This window comes from Erythrolamprus reginae, chromosome 10 (assembly GCF_031021105.1).
Source record: "Erythrolamprus reginae isolate rEryReg1 chromosome 10, rEryReg1.hap1, whole genome shotgun sequence".
In the NCBI taxonomy this organism is placed as follows: domain Eukaryota; kingdom Metazoa; phylum Chordata; class Lepidosauria; order Squamata; family Dipsadidae; genus Erythrolamprus; species Erythrolamprus reginae.
This window is the reverse complement of record NC_091959.1, coordinates 14,272,271-14,287,535: the sequence shown is the minus strand read 5'-3', so window position 1 is coordinate 14,287,535 and position 15,265 is coordinate 14,272,271. Positions and strand designations below refer to the sequence as shown.

At 47.4% G+C, this 15,265-nt stretch overlaps 1 protein-coding gene across 4 annotated transcripts in view; it reads right to left on the bottom strand.

Annotated features, from left to right (window-relative positions):
- The window catches only part of FRMD5 (FERM domain containing 5), a 103,760-nt gene that overhangs the window by 21,911 nt on the left and 66,584 nt on the right, over nucleotides 1–15,265 (bottom strand). For 2 of the 4 annotated variants that reach the window (XM_070762393.1, XM_070762394.1), the window contains exons 2-6: nucleotides 12,301–12,405; nucleotides 8,705–8,747; nucleotides 4,313–4,391; nucleotides 3,244–3,341; nucleotides 613–736 (exon numbers count right to left, since the gene is read on the bottom strand). In XM_070762393.1, coding sequence (XP_070618494.1) covers nucleotides 613–736; nucleotides 3,244–3,341; nucleotides 4,313–4,391; nucleotides 8,705–8,747; nucleotides 12,301–12,405 — 449 coding nt within the window. Of the gene's footprint in view, nucleotides 1–612; nucleotides 737–3,243; nucleotides 3,342–4,312; nucleotides 4,392–8,704; nucleotides 8,748–12,271; nucleotides 12,406–15,265 lie in introns of those variants that run through there. The other 2 variants (XM_070762397.1, XM_070762396.1) reach the window with 2 other exon arrangements.

Sequence of the window (15,265 nt, the reverse complement as noted above, 5' to 3'; positions counted from 1 at the left end):
GCCAAATGGGATAAAACCCAAGAGGTCTTCAGGCCCAGCTTGGCTGAATTGTTGCCAACTCATTCTTAAACCCTCAGTCCCCACTGCAATGTAATATTGGAATTATCCTGGATTAAATTGCAATCTGGCTGGATTTGCACCTGCTGGACCAGGCCATTTGTATTTCAAAGGGACCGTTTCCGCTGCTCACACACCAGCTGTTCCCCTTAGCCGGCTTCTCCCCCCTCCAGGGATGCTTCCAGCCATTCACCACCCTTGCCCTGTTCTGTTTTTTTCCTTGCCTGGATCAACTGTGCCCTGAAGGGATTCACAGCAGCCCTGCCTTTTATTCGCTAGACCAGTGTTTCCCAAGGTTTGTTATATGCACTTCATATCTCCTGCTCTGTGCTGTGTGCTGCGGCAAAAAAAGCACTTTTCCCCAGGGTCACACGCCCCCCCCCCCGGGCATTGCACTGTGCCCCCCCACTATTTGAGAAACACTGCTCTAAGGTCACCCGACTTCCCCCCTAGCAATGCTGAACTGGATTGCTCCCGACTCGGCGCAAGACGTGCTACAGGAACCGCTTTTGCACAATCTAGGAGGCAAATGAACACGCAGAGCAAGAGAGTCACCTGAGCTCAATTTTATGGATCTCAGCAATTTTCCTCTCCAACTTCTCAGAGTGTTTGGGAAAAAACTGGAACTTGGAACTGTATCCCTCTGGATGTTTTCCAGGATCATAGTCACCAATTTCGGCTGAAAGAAAGAAATGAAACCACCTATAATTGCTGACTTTGGCAAATGGAAGCAAAGGGGACCCTCGGGGGCTCCGTCTGGAGCTCTTGTTTCAGAAATGTCCCCTTAACCAAATACAGCGATACCTCGTCTTACAAACGCCTCGTCATACAAACTTTTCGAGATACAAATTTGGGGTTTAAGATTTTTTTGCCTCTTCTTACAAACTATTTTCACCTTACAAACCCACCGCCGCCACTTGGATGCCCCGCCTCTGGACTTCCGTTGCCAGCGAAGTTCCCATTTTTGTGCTGCTGGGATTCCCCTGAGGCTCCCCTCCATGGGAAACACCACCTCTGGACTTCTGTGTTTTTGCGATGCTGCAGGGGAATCCCAGCATTGCAAAAACAAGCGCTTCGCTGGCAACGGAAGTCCGGAGGTGGGGTTTCCCAGAGAGCGGAGCCTCAGTGAAATCGCAGCATCGCAAAAACACAAGTGGTCCGGAGGTGGGGTTTCGAGGACTTCGGTGTTTTTGCGATGCTGCGATTTCACTGATGCTCCCTTCGCTGGGAAACTCCACCTCCCAGCGATCCTGGGATTCCCCTGCTGGGATTCCCCTGCAGGATTGCAAAAACACAGAAGTCTGGAGGTGGGGTTTCCCATGGTGGGGAACCTCAGGGGAATCTCAGCAGCGCAAAAACGGGCGCTTTGGCTGGCAAAAGTGGTGAATTATGGGCTCCCACGCATTAATTGCTTTTCCATTGATTCCTATGGGAAACCTTGTTTCGTCTTACAAACTTTTCACCTTAAGAACCTCGTCCCGGAACCAATTAAGTTTGTAAGACAAGGTATCACTGTACATTCACCAGGAAGCTAACTGGCTGCAAAGGCTAGTCGTGTTTATTGCAGGATCTCTTTCAGCCCCGAAAAGATGTTGAGAAAAGGGCAAACGTGGCCCCGTCTCCTCCTCAAAACTATTTCCCCTGGGAAGAAAACGAGGGGAGTGATGGAAAAAAATGGGCTGGGGTGCAAGTCAAAGCCCACCAAAGAGCTCCTCCCCCTCCCCCCCCAGCTTAGGGACAGACGGGCTTAAAGGCCGCACAGTTTGGATGGAAGCCTTGGTGAGGGCTCCCATTCATCCCTCTCCAAAGTCTCCGTCTGAAGCTCCCCCTGTTGTGAGTACTCCTTGTCCACCTCGGGTCACGCCTGGTTCTGAGGAGGATGAGCCAGGCCCTTCTGGATACCCTGGGCAGGGGGGCTGCCAGAGGGACCAGAGAGCAAGGCAGAAAATGACTGCGGGAAGCCTGAGAGAGCGGATGTGACAATGGGAGATTGGTCCCAGTCAGACAGTGAGGAAGACACGTTAGTGGAAAACAAGTCTTCGGAGAGAGGGGCGGCATACAAATCTAATAAATTATTATTATTATTATTATTATTATTATTATTAATTTAGGAGCCAAGGTGGTGCAACAGGTAGAGTGCAGTACTGCAGGCCACTTAAGCTGATCTGCAGGTCAGTGGTTCAAATCTCATCACCGGCTCAAGGTTGACTCAGCCTTCCCTCCTTCCAAGGTGGGTAAAATGAGGACCCGGATTGTGGGGGCAATAGGCTGGCTCTGTTAAAAAAGTGCTATTGCTTATATGATGTAAACCACCCTGAATCTAAAGAGAAGGGCGGCATTAAAAAAATTGAATAAATAAATTGGATAAATCCTCGCTATAGAAGAATGATCAGAAGGCGAGAGGAGAGCCAGAGTAAAAGGTACGAACTCACAACCTTAGCTCTTTGAGGTGTGATGTCACTTCCAGGCAATATAAAGGAATGGGGCTGTGGAAAAGAGGGCATGGAGCCTCAACGTCGTTGAGAAATGGGGTGTGCTTGAATGAAGTTTAAAACCATGATTTCTGCCCCAAAAAGACAATCGGCACGGGATTGCTGTGCCAGTAAATGTTTTTGGTGAGCTAGTGCATATGTTTTGAGCAAATGAATAGGTATTATCTAAGGAATGTAAATAAAGAATGAGTTTGGTTCTCTTCCCGGACTTTGATCAAAACTAGCTCTAAATGAGATAGAATCTGCTCCTATGCTACTTTTAACCCTGAGATTTCATTCATGTGTGCCTGAGTTTGAATAAAAAGTTAGTTTGTTTATTTTATTTTATTTTATTTACTTATTTACTTATTTACTTATTTATTTACTTACTTACTTACTTACTTACTTACTTACTTACTTACTTACTTACTTACTTACTTACTTACTTACTTACTTACTTACTAGATTTGTGTGCCGCCCTTCTCTGAAGACTCTGGGCAGTTCACATAATATAAAACAGTGCATATAAACAAATCTAATTAATTAAAAACTACAAGCTAAAAACCCAATATAATAAAATCAGTCAACCAATTTGATCACTATCATGCATCACAATTAGTAGTCCGGGGGGGGGGGGTCTTTATGAATAAAGAAGTGATTCTGGGAGATTGGAATCTATTGGAAGCCCGCGAAACAGAAAACACTCCCCCCTTACCTTGCAGGATGTAGGCGGCCAGCAGAGCAGCATCCGAGGTCTTGCACAGGAGGCGCCCATGATACAGATCTCGTTTGATCTGCAAGAAGACGAGATACCTGTCAGGGGAACCAGAGCGAGAGGGATGAGTGCGTTCCTGCCGACACCTTCTGCAGAAGCCGCTCGGGCCTCCCTGAACCATCTCGGGGCCTCTTCCGGTGGTCGGCCCTCCTCGCTAAGCTTCTCCCTCCCAGAGGGCTCTGCTCCAAAACGTCCGGGCAGGAATGGCAGTGTCTGAGCCAGTCTGAAGGAGAGTGTTTCCAGGCCTCTGAGCCGGATGCCTCCACCGGCCCTTCCCTCTGCAAGGCTGAACGCTGCTCTTGGTGACACCCTCGCACCTGCTGGGCTGGGACAGTTGGGCTGAAGGCAGCAGGAGGCCCCACAAGACATGATCCAAGGGGCAGATAAGGTGCAGGCAGGGGGAGCCGGAATCCTCTAGAGAGGCCACCCAGGAATGGACTAAGTGCAGCTCGGTGGCAGTGGTAAATTGGAAGAGTCTCCACTTCTGCTTTTGAGACCATCTCGGCAGCCCTGGAGCCCAACCTCAGACCCCCAGCACCTCTTGTAGTAGAAAGGGGAGAGGGGCTACCTAACCTGTTCCAAGGTCCTAATGGATCTCCTTTCTCCTCTGGCAGTGCAGAAAATAGCTTGGCCCCCTTCCCCCTCTCTGTGGCAGCCCCTCAAACATTGGAAGATTCTCTCATGTCTCCCCTGGTCCTTCTCCCCCCTAGACTAGCCAGTTCCTGCAACTGTTCATTGTATGTTTCAGGCTCCAGCCCCCTAGTTGGTCAAGTTCAGGGGTGTCCAGCAGGAGGCTCAGAAGCAGGACTTGATCCTCCCTGGAGGACATTTGCTGCTGGCAAAGCCCATCGCTAAAGGCAGCCCTGCTGGAAAGCAACACCCACGTCCTTTTCCTTTCCCCCTTTCTCTCCTTCCCCATAGAGGTATCGGAGCAAAGCCCAGTGCCTCCCACCCCAGAAGCTTTTCCTATGGCCGGTCCAACATGGGAGAAGGCCCCTCCCTGCCTTACCTGGTGATCTCCTCTTTCAGAGCAGCTGGGTCGGTGGGGTAGAACTTCACTCGGAAGCACATGGTGAAGGGGGGCTGAGCTGCAGAAGAGAAAAAGGTCTGAGATGGGCTGGGGGGGGGTGTTTGTCTAAAGGAATGTCCAATGTCGTTTGGCGGGCCCCAGGGGAAGAGCCTTCTCTGTGGCGGCCCCGGCCCTCTGGAATCAACTCCCCCCGGAGATTAGAACGGTCCCCACCCTCAATGTCTTTTGCAAATTACTCAAGACCCACCTATATCGCCAGGCATGGGGGAATTAAGACATCTCCCCCAGGTTTTCTTATATTTTATGTTTGGTATGTATGTGTTTTTAAATTGTTGGGGTTTTTAAATATAATTTTATTATTAGATTTGTTCCATTGTTATACTGTTTTTATTATTGTTGTGAGCCGCCCTGAGTCTTCGGAGAGGGGCGGCATACAAATCTAATGAATTGAATTGAATTGAATCCATCAGCCCCAGGGGAGCCCTCACCCTTTGGGGGCACCTCCAATCTGGCCTAGCAAAAGCTGACTTCATCCAGAACGAAAAGAGGATTTGTGTCTCAGAAAAATGGAACACTGCTCATCAGAAACTGGAGAATATAATATGACAAGAGAAAGGAAGTCCCAGGTGTTATTTGTCACTCAGCTACAATTCCACCTAGGATCCAGTGGCAAAAGTCAGCACTTCTCTCAACTCAGTGGATTCCATCAGGTCTAGAACAACGAGAGGAACCAAGATCCTCTAGACCAGTGTTTTTCAACCAGTGTGCCGCGACATGTTCAGGTGTGCCACGAAGTTCAGAGAGAGAAAGGAAGAGAGAGAGAAAGAAAGAGAGAAAGAAAGCAAGAGAAAGAGAGAGTGAGAGAAAGAGAACAAGAGAGAAAGAAAGTGAGAGAGAGAGAAAGAGGGAGGGAAGGAGAGAGAGAAAGACATAGAGGGAGGTAGGGAGGGAGAGAGAAAGAGAGCAAAAAAGAGAGGAAGGAAGGAAGAGAAAGAAAGAGGGATGGAGAGAGAAAGAAAGAGGAAGGGAGAGAACGAGGGAGGGAGAGAGAAATAGAGCGAAAGGGAGGAAGAGAGAGAGAATTTTTTTGTCCAAACTTTTTTTAGCCCCCCCACCTCCCAGCTCAATGTGCCCCAGGGTTTCGTAAATGTAAAAAAATGTGCCGCGGCTCAAAAAAGGTTGAAAATCACTGCTCTAGACAAGCACAAGACCACTTAATGCACCATGGGGGGGGGGGGGGGGAATTATTGACCCCCCTCGGAGAGGGTCCGCAACTTGGGCATCCTCCTCGATCCACAGCTCACATTAGAGAACCATCTTTCAGCTGTGGCGAGGGGGGCGTTTGCCCAGGTTCGCCTGGTGCACCAGTTGCGGCCCTATTTGGACCGGGACTCACTGCTCACAGTCACTCATGCCCTCATCACCTCGAGGTTCGACTACTGTAATGCTCTCTACATGGGGCTACCTTTGAAAAGTGTTCGGAAACTCCAGATCGTGCAGAATGCAGCTGCGAGAGCAGTCATGGGCTTACCTAGGTATGCCCATGTTTCACCAACACTCCGCAGTCTGCATTGGCTGCCGATCAATTTCCGGTCACAATTCAAAGTGTTGGTTATGACCTTTAAAGCCCTTCATGGCATTGGACCAGAATATCTCCAGGACCGCCTTCTGCCGCACGAATCCCAGCGACCGATTAGGTCCCACAGAGTGGGCCTTCTCCGGGTCCTGTCAACTAAACAATGTCGCTTGGTGGGACCCAGGGGAAGAGCCTTCTCTGTGGCGGCCCCGGCCCTCGGGAACCAACTCCCCCGAGAGATTAGAACTGCCCCTACTCTCCTTGCCTTCCTTAAGCTCCTTAAAACCCACCTCTGTCGTCAGGCATGGGGGAATTGAAAATTCCCTTCCCCCTAGGCTTATAGAATTTATACATGGTATGCTTGTATGTATGAGTGGTTCTTTAAATTGGGGTTTTTTAGATTGTTTTTAATATTAGATTTGTTTACATTGTCTTTTTATATTGTTGTTAGCTGCCCCGAGTCTTTGTCGTCAGGCATGGGGGAACTGAGACATCTCCCCCGGGTATATACAATTTATGAATGGTATGTTTGTATGTATGTTTGTTTAGTAAATGGGGTTTTTAAATATTTTAAACTACAATTTAGATTTGTTATGAATTGTTTTATTTTGCTGTGAGCAGCCCCGAGTCTGCGGAGAGGGGCAGCATACAAATCTAAATAATAAATAAATAATAAAAATAAATCCTCTGAATGGGGCCACCAAGTAGGGCTCTAAATCTCCTGAGGAAGTTCTGATACTTGCCCGTATCAGGTCGTTGCCTTCCATCCAAGGAATGGCAGTTTTGCTGCTACGATCTTCAACAAAGCTTAATAAAAAAACTCAGCCTGGCCTGGTCAGTTGGCGCTTCTGCCCGTGATCATCTGGCACGGAGTAAGGAAGGTTAATTGGTCCATGTCCTCTCCACACTCCTCAAGCCAGCTGCCCTGCAAGCACACCGGGACTGGCTGTGCTGCTCTTGTCACTGGGTGGCTACAGCTACTGGAGGTTTTTCCTGACCAGCTGCAACAACTGCATCGTTGTGGCTAATGAAGAAACACTGACCCGTGTGTCCATCTGCTGCTGGCACTTAGGTGAGACCTCTGCTAGCCGCTATGGAGTTACCATGGTTCCTTGTGGATCTGTGGCCACGCCTGAGTTCCCCTCTCTTTTACTTATTTATTTATTGGATTTGTATGCCGCCCCTCTCCGCAGACTCGGGGCGGCTAACAACAGTGATAAAAAAACAGCATTTTGGGGAGAGTAAGAGTCTGGCAAGGTGGATCTCGGGGGTAGCCTAAGAACAACGTAACACCATCTAGCCAAAGTTTATTAGCTTCCACTAGATCAGTGATGGCAAACCTTTTAGACACCAAGTGCCCAAACTTAACATGCGCAGGCCCAAATTGAAACGTGTGGGCGTGTGAACATGCACATCCACCAACACGCGTGAATGTGCATGGACAAGCTCACGCACAGCAGAGACCCGAAAACCAGCTGGCTGGCAGGAGGTGGGATATCCCAACACTGGCAGTGTGGTAAGAGGTGAGATCTTTTTCTTTCATGAGCTTCTGTTTCATCATTTGCAGGAAAACAGATGCTCACGAAAGAAACCCCGTGGAGATCTGACCTGGGGCGATGGTGCGTGTGCCGGCAGAGAGGCCCTGCATGCCACCTCCGGCACACGTGCCATAGGTTCGCCCATCTTCGGAGAAGGGCGGCATACAAATCTAATATATAATAATAATATAACATATAATTCTACTAGTTTTTCTCATCATTCCTATCACCCATTTCCTCCCATGTTGACTGTGTGACTGTAACTTGTGGCTTATATCCTAAGATTTTTATTAATATTGCTTCTTCATTGCTTATTTGACCCCTATGACAATCATTAAGTGTTGTACCACATGATTCTTGACAAATGTATATTTTCTTTTATGTACGCTGAGAGCATATGCACCAAGACAAATTCCTTGTGTGTCCAATCACACTTGGCCATTAAAATAAAATTCTATTCTATTCTATTCTATTCTATAATAATAATAATAATAATAATAATAATAATAATAATAATAATAATAATAATAATCACGGCACACTATAGACCAGTGATGGCAAACCTTTTTTTCCTTGGGTGCCGAAAGAGCGTGCGTGCATGATATCGTGCATGTGCGAGTGCCCACATCCATAATTCAATGCTTGGCGAGGGTGAAAACAGCTTCCCTCACCCCCTGGAGACCCCTTGGAGGCTGGAAACGGCCTGTTTCCCAACTTCTGGTGGGCCCAGCAAGCTCGTATTTCACCCTTCCCAGGCTACAAAGGCTTCCCTGGAGCCGGGGAAGGGTAAAAAACCCTCCCCCATCCCACGGAGGCTCTCTTGAAGCCAAAAATGACCTCCCAGAACCTCTGTGTGAGCCAAACATCAGCTGGCTGGCACACACATGCACACTGGGACTGATTTAGGGCAATGGCTCTGCGTGCCACCTGTGGCACCCGTGCCGTAGGTTGGCCATCACTGCTATAGACAGAATCTTGCCAGACTAAAGCTAGAGTGCTCTAACCCTAATGGATATACTCTGGGAGATGTTTAGGAAATGGCTCTCTTAGTTCTTTTCCTATGCAGCTCTGGATTGCCTCTTCTCTCCCCCTGCCCCCTCCCGCCCCCATTCAGCATGAACCTCTCCCCCCTTTGGCAGCTGCTGCTTCCCTGTAGTCCACCCCACCCCCTCCCCCTTCAGAGATCCAGACCCTCCCACGGGGGCCAAGGTAGAGGCATGCCAGCCGACTGAATAGATCATGAACATAAATACTTACATCGCATTTGCTTCACAATAGACTTGGTGAATTCCAGCCAGTGCTGAAGCGAAGAAAAGAGAGAGATTTAAAGGCGAGCAAAGGGAGGGGGGCTGCGCTGTCTGTCTGCTCCCCCCCACTCCCCCCAGAACCCGACTTCAGTTATACAATTGTGGAAGCTACAAAGCGGTTGGGGCTGAGTGGGAGCTGCCTTGGGATTTCTTAGAGGTATTTGGGGTAGCTTGTTTTTGAAAGACTAACTTGGCTGGGTGCCCTTGGAGCAGGTGCTGTGGCCGAGGAGGGCAAGGCTGGCTCCGGCTCAGGGTCTCCGGGTAGGTCCCCCTCTGTAGGGAAGGCAGCAGTCTGGGAAGTGCATCCTTGGGGCCTCCTCCCTTGGGGCCTCCTCCCCACTCGTCTCCTTGGGCAGGCAGTTCTACCCCAGGAGTCCACCGCAGCTTCCTTTGATCGGCTCCTTTGGGGCCTTCCGTAAACTTTTAAAGTGGGGATTTGTTCAGAGAGTTTTGGAGGACAAAGCGATGCCGTGAGTTTTCCTTGCAGGCTGTGTGCGTGCTGCTCTTTGATTTTGACCACTGCTCCGTGTCGATTATTCCCTACGGAGGCTGCCTTGCCCTGTTGCCCATCACGATACCAGGTTACGCACACACACACAAACACACACACAGGGCCCCTTCTCTGCCCTTGGAACATCACTTGAACTGCCCTTCTACTGAGCATTGGACAGAAATGTCGCAAAGGCTCTTCATTCCCCACTCAACACTGTCAAACCTTTTACTAAATCTGCACTTCTATTGCTACTAGTTTTTCTCATTGTTCCTATCATCCTTTTCCTCCCACTTAGGACTGTATGACTGTAACTTGTTGCTTGTATCCTAAGATTTTTATTAATATTGATTGTTTCTTCATTGCTTATTTGTCCCCCATGACAATCATTAAGTGTTGGACCTCATGATTCTTTACAAATGTATCTTTTTCTTTTATGTACGCTGAGAGCATCTGCACCAAGACAAATTCCTTGTGTGTCCAATCACACTTGGCCAATAAAATTCTATTCTATTCTATTCTATTCCCAAGGTGGCCCACTGCTTCTTACTCTAAGATAATACACTCTTCTTAATTTAGGAAGGTGCAGAATATCGTGAGCCTATGGATCAGGTAAGGGCCATTCCTCTTGACTGTTACCTGTCATCTCGTGATGGCCACCCTAAGCTGGTCCTTTAGGTCTCCCCACAATGTACCCCCAGGAACTGTAACTGAGTCAGTCCCCCCCCCTGCCCCCCCTTCTCTTTCCTCTCCCAGCATTAGAGAGCTCCCCAGAGAACTGGATCTTTGCATAATGCATCCCAAGTAGAATGTATAAACTATCATTATTTTGTTATATGGCTTTATCTATATCCTACACCCTATTTCCCTAATCGTTTTTATAATTTTACTATTAATAGTCGCCAGAATTTCTCTTTAGATATGCCTCTTAGGGTAATCACGCTCTATAGCTCTTGGGAAATGTTGGTACAGCTCAGATGTCTGTTCCATCTTCACTCCTCTTACAGGTTCGACTGCTGCTATTGGAGGAGCTGTGACTGTCCATTCGGGCAGCACAATGTCTCCCCCATCCACCCCGCAGGATGAAGCCAGAACCCCCGGCCTTGTGGAAACCAAAGGAGGGGTGGACTGGCAGGGCAGGGACTTTGCCTCTTGGCCCCCTGCTCTCCGGGGCACCCAAGGTCTTTGCTTATTCCGATCCAGGAGCTGGGAGACAAATCCAGGACAAATTTAGTCTTTTAATTATTAGATTTGTTACCGTATATTGTTCTTATTATTGCTGTGAGCCGCCCCGAGTCTACGGAGAGGGGTGGCATACAAATCTAATAAATAATAATAATAATAATAATAATAATAATAATAATAATAATAATAATAAAGGGGGCAAGGAGAGACCCTCCCCAGGGGCACTTGATCAAAGCATCTCCTGCCAGGACAAGGTGGGCTCAAGCTTGGCCTGGCTCCCTTCTTTTTATGCCCAGCAACTTTTGCAGAGAAAGAAGGGGAGGGGGGAGGGGGGGCTGCCCTTGGGTCTGTTACTCGGGTTCCCAGAAGAATTGAGGGGGTGGGATTCAATTCTCCAGTCTGAACAATGCTCCAAAAAAGCCCTGAGATAGAATTTCATTTCATTTGCAATTAAACCAGATTAATTTCAAATATATTCTATGCAGACATAACCATACAATAACTACTAACTTGGGCCTCGGTGGTGCAGTGGTTAGAGTGCAGTACTCCGGGATACTTCTGCTGACTGCTGGTTGCCTGCAATTTGGCAGTTCAAACCTCACCCCTGGCTCAAGGTTGACTCAGACTCCCATCCTTGTGAGGTGGGTAAAATGAGGACCCAGATTGTTGCGGGGCAGGAGGTTGACTCTCTGTAAATCACTTACGTCTACTGTAAAAGCACTATGGCTCTAAAAGCACTGTAAAGTGGTATATAAGTCTGAGGGCTATCGCTATTGGAGTCACTGGCAGTGTTCCCTCTAATTTTTTGGGGGGGTGGGCAGAAAAGTATAGTGTCTGAGCGGCAGTCCCTTTGGGACTGGGCGGCACAGAAATAATAAATAAATAAACAAACAAACAAACAAACAAATAAAAAACCCACCCTGTTTTGCCTGAGAATTTCAAAATAAAATACTGTACTGTGTGTCTATAACAGTGAGCTCATAATAGGGCAACTCTGTCAATATCAAAATGCCACTTAAATAGTTGAGCTAGTTTCAAACTAGATTTTGATTTTCTTTCTCTTTTCCTTCCTCTCTTTTTTCTATCTGTTTCTCTCTCTTCCTCTCTCTCTCCTTCCCTCTCACTCTTTCCCTCTCGGCTTCTGGGCAGGTTTGGAAAACTCTGAGTTGATGATGATTTTTAAGTGAGCGATTGCTTACTGCTCAGCTTAGAGGGAACTATGGTCGCTGGGTATTTCATTTGAGGCATACAGGGCCACATTGAATGATTCTGACCTCAAAGAGGGGTCAGGCATAAGCCCAAGATGGGAGATAACAAGCAAGCAAAGATGGAACTCATTACCGGACTCAATAGTGTCAACCCCTAACCCCCAACATTTCTCCCTTAGACTATCCAAGATTGACCTCTCCAGGTTCCTAAGAGGTCAGTAAGGGGCATGCATAAGTGCACTAGTGTGCCTTTCGTCCCCTGTCCAACTGTCTTTCCTTTATCTCATATATCATATATATTTTCTTCCTTTCATATATCTTCTCTATTTTTACATATTATCTTTACATTACTTCATGTCTATTCTCTTCCATATGTATTGTGTATTGGACAAATGAATAAATAAAAAAAATGTTGCAGACACATTTGCTGTGCAGTGAAATCCACAGGAGGCTATGTGACCATTGGTGGAGGGGAAGCAGGGCCAGTCTTTTAAGTGGGGGGGGCAGCTCTTCTCCCCCTCTGGAAGGAGGCAGGAGCAGCAGATGGAGGGGAGCTGGAGACCCACCAAGCAGGGGAATCTCCCCCTGGGGCATCTGTGCTAGCCCGGAGGCTGGACACGGGGAAGGGGCTCACCTGACCAAAGGCACCAAGCCGGGACTCACCCTCTGCTTGTCAGGGTCAACGAAGCGGATCCCAAAGTAATCCTTCTCCAGGAGGTTTAAGTGATGGCACAGCAGGTCAAAGAGGAACTGGCCTTTGGCATCTCTCTGCAAAACAAGGGCTGGAGTCAGTCAAGGCGGCAGCTGGAGGCAGGCAGGCTGGCTGCGTTCTCCTTCGAGGGACGGACCCCCGACAACGCAGCAGCCGCAACTTTCCCAAAGCAGGGAGTCCAGGGGGGAGTCATTTTGAAATTCCCTGATATTTCCCTGACATAACCCTGTTAGCGACTACTTCGCCTTTAACAACAACAACACAAGAGCACACAATAGATACAAACTAGAATGCAGAAAATATGATTTCAGCAATAGAGTGGTCAACGCCTGGAATTCACTACCGGACTCTGTTGTTTCTTCCCTAAATCCCCAAACCTTCAACCTTACATTATCTCCGGAACTGCCTGCTACCGCACGAATTCCAGCGACTGATAAGGTCCCACAGAGTTGGCCTTCTCCGGGTCCCGTCGACCAAACAATGTTGTTTGGCGGGCCCCAGGGGAAGAGCCTTCTCTGTGGCAGCCCCGGCCCTCTGGAATCAACTCCCCCCGGAAATTAGAATTGCCCCCACACTCCTTGTTTTTCGTAAATTACCCAAGACCCATCTATGCCGCCAGGCATGGGGGAGTTGAGACACCTTTCCCCCAGGCTTTTTTATACTTTGTTTTATGTTTGGTATGAATGTGCTGTTTTTTTTCTTTTTTCTTTTTATATTTATGTTTGGATATGTATATGTTGTTTGCTTTTTAAAATATGATAGGGTTTTATGTGCTTTTTAATATTAGATTTGTTTTCACTGGAATATTGTTTTTATTATTGTTGTGAGCCGCCCCGACTCTTCGGAGAGGGGCGGCATACAAATCTAATAAATTGAATTGAAATTGAAATTGAATCTACAATAGACCTCCCCCCTTTTCTAAGAGGTCTGTAAGGGGCGTGCATAAGTGCACCTTCGTGCCTACCGTTCCTGTCCTACTGACTTTTTATCCTTCTATCACTAATTTCTTCTTATTTAATACATACTGTAATACTATACTTGTTTGACAAATAACTAAATAAAAAATAAAATAACATTTGCCTGTAACTTGCAATCTAGTTTAATACATACTGTAATACTATACTTGTTTGACAAACAACTAAATAAAAAATAAAATAACATTTGCCTGTAACTTGCAACCTAGTTAAGGCGCGGTCATACCAAATGGCTAAGCCATGGAGAAATATTGGTAGATGAGGAAGCAAGTCGTTGCCACAGTTATGCTCATTTTTGCTTGACTCTGCCAGGCAGCGCGATACGAGGTTTTTTACATGATTTTCCCCTGACTTTTAAACATTTTAATACAGTTTGTTCCCCCCCCCCCAATTTATTCTGTTTTTTTCACGAATTCCCTGATAATTCCCTGAACTGCCGATAATTCCCTGACTTCCAGGTTTGCTGGACATCCTGCAAAGGTAACCAACGTCCACCCACACAAAATGGGATGGCATCAGGTGATGGGACAGGGAGTCCAGAGAGCCGGCAAGGGAGCCTCTTGCAAGGCAGGTGCAGGCCCCCTCCCCTCCGCCTGGTGGTGGTCTTCTTCTGTGCAAAGGAGATTTGCCACCAATCCTGGCAGAAACCACATTGGCCAGAAGCACCCCATGCATCATGAGAACCTCTGCAGAGCTCCTCCACCAATGGATGAGAGAGGCCACCACTGGAGAGGACCTGGGGAGGAGAGGAGAGGGGTGATGTGCCCTCCACCATTCCCCCCCCCCTCTATTGAATCCCCCAAACAACCTTTGGACAGAGGTGGGCTGCTAAGGTGGGACGGTGACGTGTGCTCGCCCCCGTGGCTCTGAGTGCTAGTGGAGTCGAGCGCAATTCTGCTACTGCATCTGGGCCACGGGCTCACCTGCGTGTCCATCTGCGATTTCGCGACCTGCCCTCTGATTCCTGCCCTGACGGAGGTTTCTACTAAGGCCCCCAAGCCCCATCCATCCCTTTCATTTGCTGTTCTCCACACTCAGAACTCCAACTGGTATTACTGGACATGGATTCCAATCCAGTCCCAAGGAGGAACTTGATGTCTCTGAGATCAGTCATCATTGGGACTAGATCCTTAACATAGAAACATAGAGGTCTGACAGCAGAAAAAGACCTCATGGTCCGTCTAGTCTGCCCTTATACTATTTTCTGTATTTTATCTTAGGATGGATACATGTTTATCCCAGGCATGTTTAAATTCAGTTATTGTGGATTTAGCAACCATGTCTGCTGGAAGTTTGTTCCAAGCATCTACTACTCTTTTGGTAAAATAATATTTTCTCACGTTGCTTCTGATCTTTCCCCCAACTAACCTCAGATTGTGTCCCCTTGTTCTTGTGTTCACTTTCCTATTAAAAACACTCCCTTCCTGGACCTTATTTAACCCTTTAATATATTTAAATGTTTCAATCATGTCCCCCCTTTCCCTTCTGTCCTCCAGACTATACAGATTGAGTTCATGAAGTCTTTCCTGATACGTTTTATGCTTAAGACCTTCCACCATTCTTGTAGCCCGTCTTTGGACCCGTTCAATTTTGTCAATATCTTTTTGTAGGTGAGGTCTCCAGAACTGAACACAGTATTTCAAATGTGGTCTCACCAGCGCTCTATATAGCGGGATCATAATCTCCCTCTTCCTGCTTGTTATACCTCTAGCTATGCAGCCAAGCATCCTACTTGCTTAACATCTATCAACTAAAATAATTTTGTAATAATTTTAAGTGCACTGGTGTGCCTTTCGTCCCCTGTCCAATTGTCTTTCCTTTCTCTCACTTATCATATATATTCTCTTTCTTTCATATATCCTCTCCTCTAAGTTCACTTTTACCCTTATATATATTACTACATGTCTATTTTTCTTCCCATGTATTTGTGTATTGGACAAAT